The sequence below is a fragment of the Trachypithecus francoisi genome, unplaced genomic scaffold (assembly GCF_009764315.1).
Source record: "Trachypithecus francoisi isolate TF-2019V2 unplaced genomic scaffold, Tfra_2.0 Contig01579, whole genome shotgun sequence".
Taxonomy (NCBI): Eukaryota; Metazoa; Chordata; class Mammalia; order Primates; family Cercopithecidae; genus Trachypithecus; species Trachypithecus francoisi.
Window position 1 is genome coordinate 34,660,354 of NW_022681442.1, and position 21,539 is coordinate 34,681,892.

The following is a 21,539-nucleotide window of genomic DNA, read 5'->3' on the forward strand; positions in this document are numbered from 1 at the left end:
GAGTCTGCCTCTGCCTTCTCCCTCTTCCCTACTTAGTTCCTGGTGTGAGTCCTTATAGCACTGCTTTTGCTGAATCGTACTTTGATGCTATTATAAGAAACAGACACTCAAACCCCATTTATTATAAGGATCTGGTGTTATTGATTAGGCTACACTGTCATTTTTAATAAAGACCCCTGGGAAAATTCTTGCCTCATCTGAGTGCCAAACCAGCTGTACTCCTGAGAAGCTGATCCTTTTAGACTTATACGTGTCCCGTGGGTGCTGTGAACTGACTGGCTCTCCTTTCACGTTGGCTCTCAGTGATAAAGCTCAGAGCCCCGATCGGCCGTGCCTGGCGTGCGGTCACATGGTGCATGCATTCTTAGTACCCACCATTGATTCCTCCTCTTCTCTGTGCCTCATTTGTCACTCTTGCTCTCTTGCTTGCTGTTTTGAAAATCCCTATAAGCCATCTTAAAGCCTTTCTAGAACAAGGTTGGGTCTAAATCGATAAGCAAATCAATACGAATAAAAAAACCTTCCTTGCAGGGTTGTGGTGAGGATTAAATGGAATAATGAATGGATGTGAGTGCCGGCCCAGCGTTCCTTCCCAGGCTTGGCCAAAGGGTGAGTGGTCGGCTGGGCTGAGATAAGGGTCCCACTGGAGGTCCTGCCTTCCTGAGTCTGTGGACGTCCTCAGGCCACCACTCCTCCCTGCCCCCATCTGGCTCGTAATGCTAGTGCTCTCATCTCCCTGAGTCCCTGTGGGTCAGCGAAGGCGGGAGGCTGTGTTTGTCTTCTCCCCAGACCCCCTCTTTCAGTAGGCGTATGAGACCCCCTCCTCACCTCCTTTCTGGGACCCCAAATCCCCTATAGAAGCAACCACCTCTCTTGATGTGTGTCTTAGTCTGTTCCAGCTGCTATAACCAAATATCATATTGGGAGGCTGAGTTGGGTGAATCACTTGAGGCCAGGAGTTTGAGACCAGCCTGAGCAACAAAGTGAGACCCTGTCTCCACCTGTAGAGCAGCTGTAGTCCCAGCTACTCAGAAGGCTGAGGTGGGGAGGATCACTTGAGCCCAGGAGTTCAAGGTGACAGTGAGCTCTGATTGTGCTACTGCAGTCTGGCCTGGGTGACAGCAAGACCTTGTCTCTAAAAAAACGAAAACAAACTGCCATAGACTGAGTAGCTTATAAACAACAGAAATTTATTTCTCCAGTTCTAGAGGTGGGAAGTCCAAGATCAACGTACTGGCAGATTTGGTGTGTGGTGAAGGCTGCTTCCTGCTTCATAGACGGTGCCTTCTAGCTGTATCCTCACATGGAGGAAGGGGCAAGGCAGCTCTCTGGGGTCTCTTTCATAAGGGCACTAATCCTGTTATATGGATGGAGCTTGCATGACCTATCACCTCCCAAAGTCCTCACCTCCTAATACCATCATATTGGGGATTAGGTTTCAACCTATGCCTTTTTTGGGAGGAAACGATCTTTCAGACCATAGCAATGTGTCTTGCAGGCATGTGGGTGGGTCTGCACTGGTGAAGAGCTTAGCAATCTTCTGGTCCAGCCTATGAATTGGACAAATGAGGAAACTGAGGCCCCAAAAAAGCAGAAATGATGTAGCTAAGTCTCTAACACGATTTCAGCTCATTAACTTTGATCCTAAGCACGCCCCTCCCTTCCTTAGGGTCATGCTCCAAAGCACCGCTGGATGAGTCATCGACTGTTGCATAACCAATGACTTCAAAATACTGTGACTTTCAAGAACAAACAATAAACATCTCACAGTCTCTGTAGGTGGCTGGGTGGTTCTGGCTTGGGGTTTGTCATGAGATTGCATCACAATGTTGGGGGGTTGCGTCATCTGAAGGCTCAGCTGGGGCTGGAGAATGCTCTTCTGTGATGGCTGGCTCACAGGGCTGGCAAGGCTGTGCCTGCTGTTGGCAGGAGGCCTCGGTTCCTCTCCATGTGGGCCTCCCCAGAGAGCTGCTTGAGTGTCCTGCGACCTGGCTGGGTTTTCCCAGAGAACAAGAAGGGAGCTACAGTGTTTTTTATGATCTGGTGTCAGAGGTTATTGATTACCGCTTCCATCATATGTGGTTCTTCAGAAGTGAGTTACTGAGTCCTGCCCATATACAAGAGGAGGAGAATGAGCCTCTGTCTTTTGAAGGGAGGAATGTCAAAGAATTTATGGATGCCTTTTAACCACCACGACCTCCCACTTCCACACAACAGTCATACCAAACCGCATGAGATTCCCCCAGCCTGCCTGCTTCATTCCTTCCTGCCTCTGGGCTTCTGTACATGCTGTTACCACTGCTTAGAACACCCTTTCCTCATTTTTCATTTCTGTCTGGGATGCATCAACTCCATAAGATCCGGTCAGAGATCACCTCTCCTCCCTCCGGCAGACTTGCTCACTCACTTCTCTGTACTCTCCCATCTCTTTGGCTGTACTGCTCCTCCAGCCATTGTTGAAAGCTGGCATGTACACCCCATGAAAGCAAGTCTTTGGGGGTCTCCAGCAGACCATCAACTCTCAGTACACATTTCTGGAGTGAAGGATTGAAGGTCCACTCACTGGTTTCCCATCTGTGCCCTCTTCTGGGCGTGAGTGCTCTAGGGTAGACCATGCACGTGTGGTTAGCTCTGCATCTGCAAGCCCAGCCCCGTCACTGGTGCCTGCGGGCACTCCATCAAGGCGGGTTTGGTTTCATGTTGGGCTCCTATGTTGTCCTGGGCTCCTGGTTACTGAGGAACTCACGTGACCATGAACTGCAGTGTGGGCAGTCTGTTGTTTCCTGTGTCGCCTGCACAGCCCTGCTCCAAATCCAGTAATTTCCCTGCCAACCCACTCTGCTCAATGGCAGCACCCCACTTAGGAAGATGGAGAGAACAAGCCCACAAGTCCACAGACCAGGAGAACCATCAAGCCATTACTGCAGGCACCACCAAGGTAGCAATTTCTTGTATGAAGCAGGGACACTAAGAAGAGGATGTGGCAGCCAAGGAGCTCTTTAGGCAAGGAAGAGATGATAACAAGGATTAGTCAGGCAAAGACTGAACTGCGCCTCTCAAGACACATGGGGCTGGGGGAGTTGCTGCATAAAGACAGGCAGTGGGGAGCAGGCCACTGGGGACCCTCTGGGGAGCAGCTTCTAAATGGGTAGAATTTGGGGAATGTCTCCAGGAATATTGACAGACTACACAGGGGAGCTGGAGATATGGCACAAGTAACCAAGATCGGAGACCAAAGATGCCATGTGGAGAGCAGGAAGGGAAGGTGGGGCCGGGCGAGCGCAGGAGGAGGAAGCTTCCCCTGCAGGAAGGGGAGATGCCTCAGGGATGGCAGGTGGGATGGCTCTGGAGGAGGGACAGCTGTGTCTATGCTGCAGGCTTGAATCATCTCCTTTCCAGGAGAGAGAGCAAGAATGAGGGACGCTGATGGTGCCAAGGCCCCTTCAGACACAGCTACTTGGCTGCTTTTCTGAAGGCTGTAGGGGGACAGGACAGGAGGGGCTGGGTTTGAGGGAGGGAGTGCACAGATGTTGGTGCCCACTCTGTGGGGACTGGCAGGCAATTGCTTTGCCAGGCTTTCATTTTTCCCATTTTGTGCATGAGGAAACTGGGTTCGGGAGGGAAAGGGTGCCTTGCAGATACACAGCCAGGAAGGGGAGGGCCAGGACTCAAACCCCAGGCTCCTCCCTCCAGCTGCAAGTCCCCAGCCCAGAGACGGGGAGGTAGCTGGGGACTGAGCTCCCTCCAGGACAGCGTGCCTCTCTTCAGTTCCATCATTCATTCATCCATTCATTCATTCATTCAATGCTTGCGGAGTGGCTGATGTGGGCCAGGCACTGTCCCAGGTGCTGGGATGCAGCAGCGGCCGGTCCAGTGCCCTCTAGCTCAGCTGCCCCCTACCTTTCTGACTCAGGGCTCTGTGCACACCGCTAGGTTTCTCAACAGGGAAACCCAGACAGGGCAGCGCTGGCCTTGACAGTTCAAGGGGCAGTGTGCGGCGGGGTAGGGGGCTGTGGGCTGCGTTCTCGGACCCTGTGTGGTGAGGAGCTGAAAGGAAGGGCACTGTCAAAACCCACAGGCCTGGCCCAGGAGGAGGAGGTGGGGCTGTGGAATTGCCCGGCACTGGGGCCTACATCAGGACGGTCCGCCTCTGGTTGTTCACCTTCAGGACGCTGGTGTGTCCGGGGCAAGGCTCTGGGGCAGGGAGCCTGGGTCCAACCCAGGTCAGTTATTTCACATCTTGGAGCTCAGTTTCCTCCTCTGTGAAATGGGCGCAATGGCAGTTCCTACCCCCAGGGCTGCTGTACAAGCTGGGGCTCTGGGACCTGAATGCCTGTGTTCAAATTCTGGAGCCACCACCCACCAGCTGGATTACCTTGAAGAAGTTGCTTAGCTTCTCTGAGCCTCCCTTTTCTCCTTTGTATAATGGGGATGGTGATCATATCCACGCCATGCTCCTGGGAAGTACTCAGGGCAGTGCCAGCCTTGGGGGAGTGTGGCTGTGAGTAGGAAAAGCTGACCTGGAAAGGGGCGTTTGCCCACGTCTGTGGATGCCAGGGAGGCTGCTAAGAGGGAAGAGAGGCAGGTGGACAGGTGTCAGAGGCCCGGTCCTGCCAGGGAGTGGAGGAAGGGCCCCAAAGCTGGCCTGGAAGTCACCAAGGCTGAGGATTTGCAGTCCTGACAGCGTCCCCTCCCTCACATCACGGCATTCATGGGGAGTTGTGAAGTCCTCAGTGATCCCAGCCCCACTGCGTTCTCCTGACTCCCTGTGGCCCAGGCTCTGGGAGGTGCCCTGCTGCCTGCAGTCCCCAAGAGCACCGGGTTTGGAGTCAGGCCCTGCCTGGAGTTAAAGACCTGGGTGGGCCACTGGCTGGCTGGGTCATGGAGCCAATTTTGTCCTTACTGAGTCAGCTTGCTCAGCATAAGATACAGAGCGTAAGCCCCAGGCACACCCACCACAGACGGCCCAGGGTGCTGTCCCTCCCAGTCTGGAGCCAGACAGTGGTCATCAATCCCCCTCCAGAAGCACTTCTGTTGTGTGCCCCTTTGCAGCCCTGCACGATGCTGTGTGGGGCTGAACTGGCCTCTGTGGGTCCGGTGGGCTGACTTCTGTGGGCATTAGGCCATTCTCATATTGCTATAAAGAAGTGCTGAGACTGGGTAATTTATAAGAAAAGAGATCGACTTGGCTTACGTTCTGCAGGCTGTGCAGGAAGCAAAGGCATCTACTTCTGGGGAGGCCTCAGGGAACTTTTTCTCGTGGTGGAAGCCAGAGGCGGAAGCAGGCACTTCGCGTGGGGGAATGGAGAGGGAGAATGGAGGAGGAGGCTCCACACCCTTCAACAACCAGAGCTCCTGGAACTCACTCGCCATCGAGAAGTCAGCACCAAACCAGGAGGCATCAACCCCCATGACTGGATCACCTCCCATCAGGCTCCACCTCCAGCACTGGGGATTACCATTCAACATGAGATTTGGGTGGGGACAAATATCCAAACTACATCAGGTGGGGTCTGGCAGGGCTGATCATAGCTGCCCCAGGCTTCTCCTTCCAGCTGCAAGCCCCCAGCCCAGAGAAGGGGAGGCTGGGGACTGAGCTGCCTCCAGGACATGGTGTGTCTCTCTAATTTCATCGTTCATTCATTCAACAAATGCTTGCTGAGTGGCCTCTGTGGGCCAGGCGCTGTCCTAGGTGCTGGGGTGCAGCGGTGGCTGGTTCAGTGCCCTCCAGCCCACCTGCCCTGCTTCCCTGACTCATCACAGCACTCTGCAGGAACCTCTTTTCTGACCAGTGTTTTCTCTCCCTCTGACTTTATCCTCCCAGGGACTTGAGTGAGAACGCCATCCAGGCAATCCCCAGGAAGGCTTTTCGGGGAGCTACAGACCTCAAAAATTTGTGAGTACAGGCCTGGGAGGGAGAAGGGTGCAGGAGCTCCAGGGCCACTGCCGGCAGTGTCCTCAGGGTATACCCGAGCAAGCCGTGTAGTCCAGGCAGCCAGGGACCTGGCTCTCAGAAGGTTGGTGCCAGCACGGTCTTCTGGAATAATCTGGGGTTGGAGGAAACAGGCAGCCCTTGCCTCTCCCTTGGTTGCGATTCCGTGTGAGAGCCAATGGAGGGGGCCCTTGGGGACTTGGTGAAGCGTGTTATCAGCGTGGACAATATTTTCAGTCCATTTTGATGGCACAGTGTCTGTGCCTGCCTCATATTTGGGCTGGGAGAGCTGGGTTTGAATCTTCTCTTCTAGTTACATGTCACATACGCTGCTGCAAGTCAGTGAACATCACTGAGCCTCGATATGTTGTTCTGGAAAATGGGGATAATAAGATCTACTTCACAGGCATTTTCTGAGGTTTAAATGAGACATGGAAATAAATATGCTTTGTCAAATGATATTTAATTGTAATGGCTTATTATTATTACTATCCAAATTTATTCTGGTCCAGGCTTACCACCTCCCTGAGGTCTGACCACAGCAGGGATGGCAAATGCCTGGCATGCTTGTCACACATACCCCCTCCCACGCCTGTGGCAGACATTGGTAATCAATCACCACATTCTTTCCCACAGAGCTCACCTCACAGCTTCAGTTTACTCTGACAACAGCACTCCAGGTAGCCACCTCTAGTCAACCTCTTTGGCACTCAGGCTGAAAAATCTGTTTGCCAGTTCTGGCTGCCACTGCTTTGTGACTCTCCCATTTTTCAGTTGCCAGCACCCACTAGGTGGTCTCCAAAATGTGTGTGTGTGTAGGGGGATGCCTGCTCCCCAAGGGAAATGTAAGGTTGAGTAGAAGAATATAACTTTTACTTATATTTATGATTTTAATTGAAAATTAGAAAAAAAAAGTTAAGTTTTTACTAATGTTTACTATTTGGATTGACACATACACACGTAACAAACAACTAGGGGGCTGCTTCTTTTGAATGAATGCAGCACGTGGTCACAATGTTTGGACACCCTTACTCTAGGCAATGTGCCCTTCTCTCTACAACCTTTGTTTCCTTCACAGACAGCTGGACAAGAACCAGATCAACTGCATTGAGGAAGGGGCCTTCCGTGCTCTGCGGGGGCTGGAGGTGCTGTAAGTAAAGCACGGAAAAGGAAGGAGGGGTGTGGAGGGCCCTGCTATGCGAGTGCCAAGTGCCGCAGCCTGGGCAGCGGGCGTCAGGGAGACAGGAAGGGGGAAACCTGCCCTCCTAGAAGCACCTCGGAGGAGGGGAGGACAAGCACTCATGGGGTCATGCCTGAGCAAGCAGTGTGTCCCAATGTAACCTGCTCAGGAGGAAACCCAAGGGTTTCTGGCACTTGGCCTGGAATGCTTCCCCCTTTCCCCACTGCCTATCCAAACCCCACCCTTTCTTCCAAGCCAACCCAAGCCTGGGACATGTCCCATCACCCGCCCTGCTCCAGGTCTCCATCCTACTTGTCTTGGAGTCTATGGTGCCATCGGCTCACAGTCACCATCCCAGCTCAGGGCTTTCCTGTGGGGTGGGATATGCCTTGTGCTCTTTGGCTTAGCCCCTCCATGTCCAGCCCCGTGCTGGTCCACTTTAAGGTCGAGAGCTTCCCCGTTCGTTAGCAGGGCGACCCTGTCCCACATCGTCTGTTGGGCAGGTGCTAAATGACTCTGGTTTTTCCCATTTAGGACCCTGAACAACAACAATATCACCACCATCCCCGTGTCCAGCTTCAACCACATGCCCAAGTTACGGACCTTGTGAGTCAGCTGGGACAGCGGGGAGTGGGGCGTCCAAGCCCAGCTGATGCTGAGGGTGGGTGGGGGCAGGAGGTGAAGGTTCTGCAGACAAGTCATGGAGCTCATTCTCCCTCAGACCCCCAGAGGCCAGCCCAGGCTGGGGGCTCCATGCAGTCGGAGGTGGAAGGAGTTATATAATTGCAGGGCATCCAGTGCCACTTAATTTGATTTTTCCTTGGAAAACAAATGATTTGTTTTTGTGCTTGAAAATGAGCCAGGCGGTTTGGGGCAGTGAGCCTGTACGAGGTCAGTGTGATGACCTGGGCTTTGCTGGGCACAGCTGTGCCCAGAGCATGTGGGAGGGGAGGGATAGCAGCAGGATCTTCATGGGGCTGTGGATAATCCCCGGGTTGGAGTTGAGCTGCCTGCTTGACTAAATGTAGACTGTGTTTGGCTTGAACACAGCACCAGCCACCTGCCTGAGGTTGAGGGTTCCCACAATCTGGCTGGGCTGGGGGCTCCAAATGGGTTGTGAGCCATCCTGTCCTCTTGCAGCCGCCTGCACTCCAACCACCTGTTTTGCGACTGCCACCTGGCCTGGCTCTCACAGTGGCTGAGGCAGCGACCAACCATCGGGCTGTTCACCCAGTGCTCGGGCCCAGCCAGCCTGCGTGGCCTCAATGTGGCAGAGGTCCAGAAGAGTGAGTTCAGCTGCTCAGGTGGGTGCAGGCCCCTGCTGGGCCCTCAACTGTCCAGTGCCTCCTGCCCTGCCTCTTGTTCCCGCCCCTAATCTCAACATTAATACCTGGCCTGCCCATCACCTCCTGACCCCACCCATCAACTGGCCCCACCCATCACCTCCTGACCCCACTATCTGCCCCTCCTGCCCCATCTATCACCTCCCATTCTCACCATGGCCTTTGTCCCTGCGTGTCACTTCTTGCCTCCTCTCCTTTTCCCTCCTGTCCCCTCACTGCCTCGTCCACTCATCACCTCCTTTGTTCCACCTCATCCTCTTTTTGGCCTACTCAGTGCCTCCTCCGATGTCCTCTGGGCTCCTTGCCCCTGCTATCACCCCCTTCTCCCTCCTCCGATTGCCTCACCTCTGCTGCCTAGACAAGTCATTGAATTGGGCCCTCTAAACTTGGCTCCAAAAGAGGTGGGCCTCAAAGCCCACGCCCTTTCACCTTCCCCCTGGGGTTCTGTGATAGCCAGTTGCCCACGTCCTCCCTGGCCCCTTTGATGTCCATACTGCAGCCAGAAGAACAAAAAGAACCCACAAGTCTGGGCAGTCACTGCTCGTGTACTCACCTGGCCGTCAGCACTGTGTCGAGAGTCTGAATTGCCCTCAGGCTCTGCAAGCCTGGCCAGGGTCAGCGCCACCTCCCCTGCCTCCCGCTGCCTGCAGCTTCCCCAGCTGTGCCTGCCTCTGCCCCTTCCTGGTGCAGGTGCCCCCAGCCCTGACCTCACAGGCTGTTCCTCTGCTGGGCACACCCTTCCCTCCTTGTTGCCTGCTGACTCCTCCTCACCCTGCAGGGCCCAGGGAGCCTTCTGTGATCCTACATGAGGTCCTGCATTGTGTTTCTGGTGCATCCTCAGCACTTTGCTTGGCACAGGAAATGCTTGCTGAATGAATGGACAGTTCTCAGATTTGTGACAGAGGATTTAGAGGCTGACTGTTTCTCCCAAACCCGTGGACTGGGCCTGCCAGCCACACAGAGCTCTGAAGGAAAGCATCTCCTAGGCACAGCCTCCCGGCCTCAGTATGAGGCTCTTGGCTGTGGCTGTCACCTCCTCCACTGCACTGGCAGACACCCAGAGCAATGGCTGGGCTTGAACACCAATATGCTCAGCACTGCTGTGTGTGTGTGCATGCAGCTGTGTGTATGTGTGTCTGTGTGCGAAAACGTGTGTGTGTACATGCGGGTATGTCTCATGTGTGAGCCAGGACTGCCTCTGCATCATTGCAGCTGCCACAGTTTTTAGGAATGGGAATGGGTTAATCACTTGGACAATTTTTATTTTGAAATGAAACCTTTTCCTTTGCATTTGGAAGATTGTGGTTTCTATGAACAATTTTTATTTTGAAATGAAACCTTTTCCTTTGCATTTGGAAGATTGTGGTTTCTATTTTCAGACATTAGTTTCTACTCTGGAGTCTCATCGGCCTGGCAACCCTTTTCCTTTGAAGGCCACTGTCACAATATGCCAGGAATCCATGTAGCTTTGTCTCATTTGGTTCTGGTGCCCACCCTTTGGGGCAGCCATGGAAAATATTCGAAGTTAGAATGTCGGTGGGGGTATCAATAGGCTCAACCACTCTGCAGAACTGTGTAGCAGGATCCACTAAGGCTCAACGTCTGTCCACCCTGTGACCCTGCCACTCCTGCTAGGTGTGTGCATTTTTTTCTGCAAAAATGTCCAAAAATATTAAAGACAGCTTTTTCCATAATAGCCCCAAATTGGAGATGACCTGAATGTCCACCAACTAATTATAATATATCCATATAATGGAATACTACTCAGCAATGAAAAAGAACAAACTACTGATACATACAGCAACATGGTGAATCTCAAAGATTGTATATTAAGCAAAAAAAGCCAAGAGAAACTACTGTTTCATTTATGTGAAGTTCATAAACGAGCAGAACAAATCTTTGGTGATAGATCTCAGAATAGTGGTTACTTTAGCGAAGGGGCAGGAGGGAATCTTCTTGGGTAATGGAAGTGTTCTATGTCTAGGTAGTGGTTCCACCAGCTACATGCTTCAGAAAGAGCACTTTGTATAAATTGTACCTCCAGTTTTTCAAAGGCTCTTATTTTAGACACTGGGCTGGATCCTGGTTTTACCACTTATTAGCTGTGAGAATTTCTACAAATTAATTAATATCGAGGACTCTGTTTTCTCAGCTGTAGAATGGCAACAGTAATAGGCTCCTCTTAAGTTTAAGTGCAATACTGCATGTACTACACTTATTATAGAATGTGGCATAGAGTAAGTGCTTGAGTGTTTAGGAAACAGTCATTATCACCTTCATATGACAGATGAGGGAACTCAGGCTCAGAAGTGTTAAGTGACTTGGACTAGAATCCAGAGCTTCAGAATTCTAGGCAAGGATTTCTTAGTGTATGAATCACACACCAGTGCAGTTCCATTCAGATTCAAGTTCAGCAAACATCTGACAAGAACCTACTGTGTGCCAGGTGCCCACAGAGTTATACCAAAGTCCAGAATCTTATTTCATTAGTGATCCCCTCTGGTTCATCCTCATCTAGAGAAACTGCAGTGTGCACCCTGTCCCATCCATCAGTCTGTATCTGGGCTCAAGGGAGGTGCTGATGCACGACAGCCTGAGGCCACACCCCCCTGTTTCTGCAGGCCAGGGGGAAGCGGGGCGCGTGCCCACCTGCACCCTGTCCTCCGGCTCCTGCCCGGCCATGTGCACCTGCAGCAATGGCATCGTGGACTGTCGTGGCAAAGGTCTCACTGCCATCCCGGCCAACCTGCCGGAGACCATGACGGAGATGTGAGTACAGGGCAGGGCAGATGCTGGGGCGCAGCCGCTCGGCTGGCCTGGCTCCGGAGGGCCAGTGAAGAGCTGGAGTAGGCACTGCCTCAGGGCTTGCCCCAAGGCCCCTCAGTGACCATGGAGAAGACACAGGTTCCCCCTGCTGGGCTGAGCTTTGTGTCCAGGACTGGGAAACTCTGCAGGGCTGGGGAGGGAGTGTCCCTCTGTGGTCCCACCCAGCGGTGTGAGTCTGCTAGAATCGGGTTCTCAGCATCATTTGTGGGACCCTTTCAGTTACAAACACCTGGGATAATGGAACTCAAGTCAGCATTTTCTCTGTCTGTTCCAGCATCCTTACCCCAGACTTCAACTTCTGGAAGGCGGAAGGGAACAGGGGCAGGAGGGGCCAAAGGCTTGTTCAGGGTGGATAAGCCCAGCAGATAACACCCACGGCTGGGCTGACCTAGGCCCTTGTGCTTCTCCTCTGTTTTTTCTCCACAGACGCCTGGAGCTCAATGGCATCAAGTCCATCCCCCCCGGAGCCTTCTCACCCTACAGAAAGCTACGGAGGATGTGAGTGCCTCCTGCTGCTTCCTGGGGAGCTGGTACACGGCTGATGGAGATCCTGGGTGGCCCCACAGCCCTGGGGCAGGCCCTAACTCAGCACCCTGCAGCTGAGTGGCCCTGAGCCAGTCACCTGGCATTCCTGCCCTTCAGGCTGCTTGGCTGTGATGCAGGGACCTCCTTGCAGGGCTATCGTGAGGCCTGAGGGAATGCTGAGCCTGAGCCTGGCCTGTGACGGGAGCTGCTTGTCATCCTCCTATTTCAGCTTGGGTACCGATAGGAGCAATTAAGGATGGGAGGGGGCCGGGAGACTGCTAGGATGCATGGGAAAGCTTTGTCCATAACTTCCCAAGTTGGAGTGCCCCCTCCTGCCCAGCCCTCAGACTGCACAGGGAAATAGCGGCCACGGGCTTTTCAAATGGAGGAAAGATCTGGCCTCTCACTATTCTCATTTCAAAGCACTCCACCCTACTTCCGTGGCATCTAGGAGGTGGAGGGGACTGGGCAGGGCTCAGTGGCCATTGAGGGATTCAGATGCCCCTCTCCTTCTGCTCACTTTGCAGAGACCTGAGCAACAATCAGATTGCTGAGATTGCACCCGACGCCTTCCAGGGCCTCCGGTCCCTGAACTCGCTGTGAGTAGCAGTGCCAAGGCTTCCTCAGCAGCCCAGGGCATCCCCTGAGGAGGCTGGCAGGGCCCAAGGCCCTGGTAGACACAGGAGGAGGAGCAGGGCTATGCCCCCCTCCACACAGTCCCTGCCCACCCCAGCCTCAGTGGGTCATCCTTTGGCTGCAAAGGGTTTGCTGTTCCAGCTCCCTCTTCCTCACTGGTGGACCTTCTGACACTGGGAGCGGGAGAAGTGTGGAGAAGCTAGGCAGAGCTGTTGCCCCTGGCAACTGGGATGCACTCCCTGCCACGGTGAAGATTTTCCCAGCATTCTTTGCACAACCATCTTGGCCCCGTCCCCCCCACCGAAGCCCAGTGTACTGTGCTCCTGAGGCCTCTGCGGTCACCGCAGGGCCAGTGAGCACCAGCTCCAGTTATAACATCTGCCACACCTTGCTATCTTTTATCCCAAATGTGATGAATCCCAAGATGTGGTGGGTGCTGCTTGGACAGTATTTGCCCGCTCCTCCTTCCAATATTTCCCTTCCTTCAGGCTCTACTGGGGAAGTCTGTCAATAGAGCATACAAAAGGTAGTGCAGCACCCCCATCTCCCACTCACCGAGTGCCTCACTCCCCGAGGTCCTACAGCACTTTGTCTGTACGGAGAGCACACTCAGGGTGCCCTGGAGTTGGGCGAGTTCCCTGTAGGAGGGGCCATTTGTTACTCTAGGGGATGAGTGTTTTCACCTGCTCCTTGGCAGCCCAGGACACACGCTTGGCATAGACTAGAGGCCTGGCAAGTACAACAGAATGGAACTGCCCCGGCGAGTGTGGGAGCCTGCCAGCTCAGGGCCTTCTGTGCATGCCATCTTTTCTTGGAGCAGAGTCCAAGTAGAGGGTGGGGCTAATTGCGAATGGCACCCCTGAAGTTGTGCAGTATACACCCTACACAGCTGTACATGACAGCCTGGTGAGGGATCGTTGTCATTGGCTGAGGAGATCAGATTCTGAAAGTGGCCTGCCAAAAGGCAGGGCCCTTCCTCTGAGAAGTGAGTAAAGCTCTCCTAAGTTGGAACATGGCAGTCTAAAAAGGTAAAAAGTGAAGAACCCAATCAAGTGGTTTTCTGTTGTTCATGGGTACCTGGTCACAGCCTCCTCCCTGCATATAGGAAATGGATGATTCCAGTACACCCCACCAACACTGTCTATCTTGGCCAGCTCTGATCTTGCCTCCCTGCTTCAGTTCCTGCCCCCTCTGCTCCATTTCCCACCCAGCAGCTTGAGGGGTGTTTCTGAAATGGGAATCTGATGCTGTCTCAATGGCTTCCTGATGCTGGTTGGGTAAAGCCCAAGCTACCGCCCCATTTGTTTCCTCCATTCCAGCCACATTGGCCCTATCACCTGTCCACACAGGACAGGCGCACACAGCTCCCCTGCAGGGCCTTTGCTGTTGCTGTGCCCCACTCCAGGAATGATCTCAAAGCCACGTTTGAAGAAGAAGTACCCAGGATTTTTTACTCAGCCTGAACATTTACGAGTGTAGCTTGTGGGGTCCGATTATGATATTGGGAATGGCACACAACCCCCCTCCCCAAACCTCCTGGATGCTTTCACTGTCCCCCCGAACCCACCCATGTCTACATGTGTTTTTTTTGAACTTTTGTTTTTTATAAAAATCTATACATGGAATTCATGCTCAATGCAGAAAACTTTGAAAATGCGAAAGTATATTAAAAAAATGCTTGAAGTCCCACCATCCGGATCTCACACTGCATGTGCCGTCTGGCATTCTATTTTTTCCTGTAACTCTCTGAAAATATGTTAGTTATTCTTGTCCATGGGGTTTTCTCTTCTCTCAACAATCTCCTTTTGGATTCTAGACCAGATGAATTTCCCAGGAAGCACCCCTTTGCAGCCTTCTGTGGGGTCCACGTGGGAGGGTGGTGGACAAGTTGCTATAACAAATATACGCCATTAGGATGTGCTTCATGTAAATGGCTTAGGGGCAGCACTGTTGAGCTGGGGCCATCTGTAGAGCTGTGTTATCGCCCTGGTGGGCTGTCCTCTATAACTCTCCTCTCTGCTGCCTTTTCTCCAGGGTCCTCTATGGAAACAAGATCACAGACCTCCCCCGCGGTGTGTTTGGAGGCTTATACACCCTACAGCTCCTGTAAGAATGAATCCTGGGTGTCTTGGGTGGGACCCAGGGAAGGGCCAACATTCCTCTGGCCTGCTAGACTGTCCCTTTGGGCCTCTTTGGGGTATGGAACTCAATTGAGACAATGAGCTTGGAAGACAGGCAGACCCACTAGGGCTGAGAAAGTCTCCAGGGCTCTGTAGAGGCTAGAGAGGGAGGTAGAGGCAGCTTCACAGCTGCTCACAGGATGCCAAAGCAGAGAGGCTCCTGAGACTCAGCCCGTGCTCCTGAGGAGGTGTGGCTGGAGACAGAGCTTTCTCCTGCAGGGGGACACCCAGGCCAGCTCGGCCTCCTTGAACGATGAACTTTCAGGCAAGGATTTTCTCCCAGGGCTCAAGAGGCACAGAACACAAATGTGCCAACTCAGCTGTCTGGGGAATCCAATGGACCTCTGGGAAGGAGGAGGAGCCCCCCTGCCCCAACCAAAATGCCTTTGCAAGGTGGCTCTCTGCTTTCCCAGAATCCCACAGGGCATCTCAAGCAGTTCTTGGAAAGAGAAGAGTGGGTTGACTGAGATGTCCCTGTGCATGGAGAAGGCCTGCTCCTGTGGGCTCCTCCCTGTAATAACGCAGGCTGGGGCCAAAGAAGGTGCCCAGGACGTGAGATGGGTCTCATGTCAAGCCTCTCTCCTCACCACTTGGTCCTGGCTCTGCCCACAGGCTCCTGAATGCCAACAAGATCAACTGCATCCGGCCCGATGCCTTCCAGGACCTGCAGAACCTCTCGCTGCTCTCCCTGTATGACAACAAGATCCAGAGCCTCGCCAAGGGCACTTTCACCTCCCTGCGGGCCATCCAGACTCTGTGAGTGCCCTGATGCCTTCTTCTTCTCCCCTCCCAGCAGGCGGGCCTGGGGGAGGTTGCAGCCTCCAGGGACAGGCAGTTGTCTGGCTCTGGGCTGCTGGGCTCACTGGGGGTGGCCTCTTACAGAGGAAGGACACAGACCTGGGTTAGACCATCCTGGGTTCAAAGTCCACCTAGGCCTCTTATTGGCTGTGTGACTCTGGGCAGTTTCTCTGGGCCTCATTTTTATTTATCCATAAGATGGGGACGCCTTCCCATAGGGTTGTTATGAGATTAAAGAGGATGTTTGTACAAAGCTTAGCTCATTACAAGTGCTTGATAAATGCTGGCTTTGGCTAACAATAATATTGATGGTGATGATGATGATAATATATCACATTGATTCCAAGACACATGTTGTTTCCACATTAACAGCTCTGAAACTGGGATGCATGTTATAATCAGTGGTACATCACTTAGTTGGCAGCATTTTGTTTTTTATTGATAGTACAAAAAATAGTAGTGCCTCTTACAATTCATAATGTCAAATCAGATGAAATACAGTAATGACAATGGTGACTGTGAATAAAAAATTAGAGAGCAGTAAATCTGGTAATTGGTTGTAATATTTTATTGTGGAAAATTATAAGCAGATTAAGAGTAATACAGTGGACCAGGCATGGTGGCTTATGCCTGTAATCCCAATACTCTGGGAGGCCGAGGCAGGAGGATTGCGCAGGAGTTCAATACCAGCTTGGGTAACATGGCTGGGCACCCCATCTCCACAAGAACTTTTTTAAAACAAGTAGCCAGGTGTGATGGCACACACTTGTAGTCTCAGCTACCTGAGAGGCTAAAGTAGGATGATTGCTTGAGCCCAGGAAGTTCAGGCTGCAGTGAGCTGTGGTCACATCCCCTGCACTCCCACCTGGGCAACAGAGAGACCCTGTTTCAAAAAAACAAAACAAAACAAAACAAAAAAACCAGAGTACTAGTTTTCATCACCCAGCTTCCAATCCTGTACAATTAATTCCTTAATATAATTGAGTATCTAATCAGTGTTCAAATTTCCAAGTGTCTCTTGCATGTTATGCAATTCTTTTGTTTGTTTGTTTTTGTTGTTTGCTTTTTGACCCAGAGTCTCGCTCTGTCATCTAGGCTGCAGTGCAATGGCACAATCTCAGCTCACTGCAACCTCCACCTCCTGGATTCAAGTGATTCTCCTGCCTCAGCCTCCAAAGTAGCAGGGATTACAGGTGCCCGCCACCATGCCTTGCTAATTTTTTGTATCTTTAATAGAGATGGGGTTTCACCTGTTGGCCAGGCTTGTCTCAAACTCCTGACCTCATGATCCACCTGCCTCGGCCTCCCAAAGAGCTGGGACTACAGATGTTAGCCACCACATCAGGATTTAAATAAAGCCTGTGCAATATAATTGGCTGATGTTGGTTTATGTTGGTTGATGTACCTCTTAAGTTGCTTTTAATCTATGTGTCCTCTCCATTTCCCTTTTCCTTGTAATTCATTTGTTGAAGATACTGCATCATTGGTTCTGTAGGGTCAACACTTTTTTTATTGCATCCCTGTGGTGTAGTTTCACTTGTTCCTCTGTCCCCTCTGTGTCCTGCAGATTGAAAATTGGATCTAGGAGCTTGGTCAGGTTCAGTTTTGATTGATTTATTTGGCAAGATGACTTTATAGATGGGATTGTGGACTTCCCATCAGGAGGCAGACAGATGTCTGGCTGTCTCCCTTTTGTAATAAAAACAGCCATTGATCTCAGTGCTTGAATCCATTAATTCATTAGCAATCCTGAAATGGTGATTTTGAATTTGTATCAGTCTGTTTTTGTGTTACTATAAAGGAATACCAGAGACTAGGTAATTTATAAAGAAAAGAGGTTTACTTGGCTGACAGTTCTGTGGGGTGTACACCTATGGCACCAACATCTGCTTGGCTTCTGGTAAGGCCTCAGGAAGCTTACCATCACGGCGGAAGGTGAAGCAAGGGTAGGCATGTCACATGACAAGAGAAGGAGCAAGAGAAGGAGAGGGAGTGCCATGCTCTCTTAAATAACCAGATCTTGCATGAACTCAGAGTAAGAACTTACTCATTATCACGAGGGCAGCACCAAGCCAGTCACCAGGGATCCACTGTCATGCCTAACCTTGCTTTGCCTTCTCCCATGATTGTAAGCTTCCTGAGGCCTCACCAGAAGCCAAGTGGATGTTGGTACTATACTCGTCCAGCCCACAGAACTGTCAGCCCAGTAAACCTCTTTTCTTTATAAGTTACCTAGTCTCAGGTATTCCTTTATAGAAACACAAAAGTAGACTGATGCAAATTCAACTGAACACCGAACACCGATCCGAACGCCTCCCATCAGGCCCCACCTCCAACACTGGGGATTACATGAGATTTGGTGGGGACGAACATCCAAACCGTATCAGAATTCTAACATTCTTTTTTCATTTCTAATGCAGTTGTGACTATGCTTTAAAACAGAATCCTTATATTTAACTGGAATGTTTCCACATAAGGAAAATTCTCATCTGCTGTGTGGTTACACTTAGGCACATAGATGGTCCTCTCATTCTACATCTTTAAATCTGAGCCTGCAGTAAGACGGGATGTGCTGACTTGTGGGTCCTGTGGTGTGCCTTTAATGAGCATTAATTATGAATATTACTGTCCGTTGTTGTCGCTGTCATCCCTGCCCCTGTCTGTGCCAGGCAGTGCTCATCATCAGGTAACATCTACTTGGGGTATTGGGATAGGTTTCAAACAGGCTGAGTAAAAGGTGCAGCTCGGGACCCCCGGGGACTCTGCACATCACCAGAGATGTCAGCCACAAAGACAAACTCATTAAAGCCCACAAATTTGCCTGCAGCCCAACTCCTGCTAATTAATTTACTTATAGCCAGGGAGACCAAGAGGAAGCCCCATGGGAAACTTTGCCAAGTATGTGAAATTAGAGGGTACAGGGAGACACTGGCAAGGTGGACTATTTGAAGCAGCTGGCAGAATATCTGAGAGAAACATGCTAAGGAGATTTACTGGCCAGGGACCCACACACAGGAAAACCTTGGGGATGGGGAATGGAGTGAGAGACTCATGTAAGCCATTGTTATTTGCATGTATTATCTTAATACCTAACAGAGATGCTATGAAGATAGGTGCTATCATCCTGATTTTACCTAAAACAAAGACTGAGGGAGGTTATGTGACACACCCAATGTTGCAGAACATTCTGTAAAACAGGAATTTGATCTCAGGCATCTCTTCACCATCACCGAGAAATTACTTAGCTTCCCCTTTAATTGTGCTTTTTCTGTAAGAACAGAACTCATTATTGAAGGCTGTAAAGCAACACTGAACTTTCATGTACATCTATTAGATGTTACCGACTACAATGTGGAACAAGAATAAAAGAAATACAAATCCAAGGTACTGATCAAGTAATATTATTAGAACCTCAAGTGGTTCAGCTTCTTGACTGAGTCTTATTTTATTAAACCTGAGCAGGTTTAAATTTACCAAATCATATTTGATTTGTCCGTAGCTCCAAGATCTGTGGCCGAGTTCCTGTGTAACACTATTGATTTTGCTGCAGTTTTACTTGCCCCAAGAGATTTAACATTAAAAAAAAAAGAAATAGCCCTACTGAGATATAACTTACATACTAAAATTCACCTGTTCTAAGTATACAATTCAGTGATTTTTAGTACATTTCCAGAGTTCAACTATCACTATGATTCAACTTTAGAACATTTCCATCACCTTGCCTTCAAAATCCCTTGTCCCCATTTCCAGACTCAGCCACTGGCCATCACTGATCTATTTTCTTTCTCTGTAGATTGCCTTTTCTGGACATTTCATAAAAATGGAATTGTGTAGTCCAGGTGCAGTGGCTCACACCTGTAATCCCAGTGCTTTGGGAGGCTGAGGTGGGCAGATCACCTGAGGCCAGGAGTTTGAGGTTAGCCTGGGCAACATAGTGAAATCCTCATCTCTACACAAAATTCTTAAAAATTAGCCAGGTCGGCCGGGCGCGGTGGCTCAAGCCTGTAATCCCAGCACTTTGGGAGGCCGAGACGGGCGGATCACGAGGTCAGGAGATCGAGACCATCCTGGCTAACATGGTGAAACCCCATCTCTACTAAAAAAATACAAAAAACTAGCCGGGCGTGGTGGTGGGCGCCTGTAGTCCCAGCTACTCGGGAGGCTGAGGCAGGAGAATGGCGTGAACCCGGGAGGCAGAGCTTGCAGTGAGCTGAGATCTGGCCACTGCACTCCAGCCTGGGCGACAGAGCGAGACTCCGTCTCAAAAAAAAAAAAAAAAAAAAAAAAATAGCCAGGTGTGGTGGTCCATGCCTGTGGTCCCAAGTACTCAAGAGGCTGAGATGGGAGGATTCCTTGAGCCCAGAAGTTCAAGGATGCAGTGAGCTGATTGTACTACTGCACTTAGGCTGGGTGACAGCCTGAGACCCTGACTCCAAAAAAAAAAAAAAAAAAAAAGGAATCATACAATATGTCGTCTTTTGTGACTGACTTCTTTCTTTAGCATAATGTTTTTGAGGCTCATTCATGTATCAGTACTTTGTTCCTTTGATTGCCAAATAATTTTTCCATTGTGTAATAGACCACAATTGCTTGTCCCTTCCAGGTGATGGACATTTGGGCAGTTTCCATCTTAGGGACATTATGAACAATGCTGCTATGAATATTCACTCACAAATCTTTGTGTGAACCAACATTTTCATTTCTTTTTTGTTTTTTTGAGATGGAATTTCACTCTGTCGCCCAGGCTGGAGTGCAGTGGCGCAATCTCGGCTCACTGCATCCTCCACCTGCTGGGTTAAAGCAATTCTCTGCCTCAGCCTCCTGAGTAGCTGGGATTATAGGTGCTCACCACCACACCTGGCTAATTTTTTTTTTTGTATTTTTAGTAGAGACAGGGTTTTACCATTTTGGCCAGGCTGATCTTGAACTCCTGACCTCATGATCCACCTGCCTTAGCCTCCCAAAGTGCTGGGATTACAGGCATGAGCCACCGCGCCAGGCCAACATTTTCATTTCTTTTGGAATTTCTGGTTCATATGGTAAATTCCTGTTTAACTTTTTTAAAGAAACTGCCAGTGTTTTCCAAAGTGGCTGTACCATTTTGCATTCCCACCAGCGGTGTATTATGAGGGCTCCAGATTTCTCTCATTCTCATTCTCATCCTCAGCAACACTTGGTATTGTCTCTTTTTTTTTTTTTTTGCTTGTTGATTCTAGCCATCCTAGTGGGTGTGAAGTGGTATCTCATTGTGGTTTTAATTTGCATTTCCCTAATGACTAATGATTTTGAGCCTCTGCCTCCAAAGATTTTTAGCTGTGACTCCTTAATGCATATATCTAGAAAGACACTGAGAATTAGTCCTCTCTTCCTTTCCTTCCACTGCCAAAACTGTTCACAGAGGCAGCTGCATGGCCACATATGTAGCACATTTTTGGGTGTTCCTTTAACACGATTATTTTTTCCCAAACGGATTTTTTTTCTTCCTCCTGAGTGTTTTCCCTTTCCAGCTTCCTGCCCTTTGAAACTGTTAAAAATTCTAATTTGTATAAAATACTAAAGTTTACACAGAAGCCACCTGTCTCTGTGGGTGGTTCAAGTTTTATAGGTTGTTTTTGGCACAGCCTGTTTTTAGGAAGGAGATATTCTACGCCACACACCTTGAGTATTTTAATACATGCCTAAACAACACAATTAGATTGACTTTACACAATTTTCTGCCAAGATGGTAATAAAGGGAAGCAAGTGGTTCAGGCAGGGGCTGGGGCACTAAGTCACAGGCAGAGGTGGATGGGCAGCTGGGGAGGAGTCATAAGCAGTCCTTAAATCCTGGTATGTTTTAAATTAGCTACAAACTCTGCCTCCAGGATATCAGCAAACACATCCTGTCTGTGGAAACTGAAAGTTTAATAGGGGAAATAAATGTTGAGCTTGATGCAGAAGAGGTAGGAGGGGCCTGGTCCACCTGGTGGAGCTGAGAGGAGCAAGAACTCAGGCTGGAAATAGGGAAGGACACTGCAAAGGAGGGGTGGCGGGGACCCAGTTCCCAACCAGGGGCCAGAGGGCAGAGCCCAGGAGGTGATGGACGGCAGAGAGCACCGCCAAGGTCTGAGCTGAGCTGG

At 50.6% G+C, this 21,539-nt stretch overlaps 1 protein-coding gene across 1 annotated transcript in view; it reads left to right on the forward strand.

The window, feature by feature from the left end:
* Positions 1 to 14,125, forward strand: part of LOC117069257 (slit homolog 1 protein-like) — a 130,289-nt gene extending 116,164 nt beyond the window's left edge. Inside the window, exons 5-12 of the mRNA XM_033187268.1 lie at positions 5,825 to 5,896; positions 7,011 to 7,082; positions 7,647 to 7,718; positions 8,253 to 8,416; positions 11,077 to 11,224; positions 11,708 to 11,779; positions 12,334 to 12,405; positions 13,762 to 14,125. Coding sequence (XP_033043159.1) covers positions 5,825 to 5,896; positions 7,011 to 7,082; positions 7,647 to 7,718; positions 8,253 to 8,416; positions 11,077 to 11,224; positions 11,708 to 11,779; positions 12,334 to 12,405; positions 13,762 to 13,921 — 832 coding nt within the window. The 3' untranslated portion in view covers positions 13,922 to 14,125. The remainder of the gene's footprint in view (positions 1 to 5,824; positions 5,897 to 7,010; positions 7,083 to 7,646; positions 7,719 to 8,252; positions 8,417 to 11,076; positions 11,225 to 11,707; positions 11,780 to 12,333; positions 12,406 to 13,761) is intronic.
* Positions 14,126 to 21,539: the final 7,414 nt, after the last annotated feature.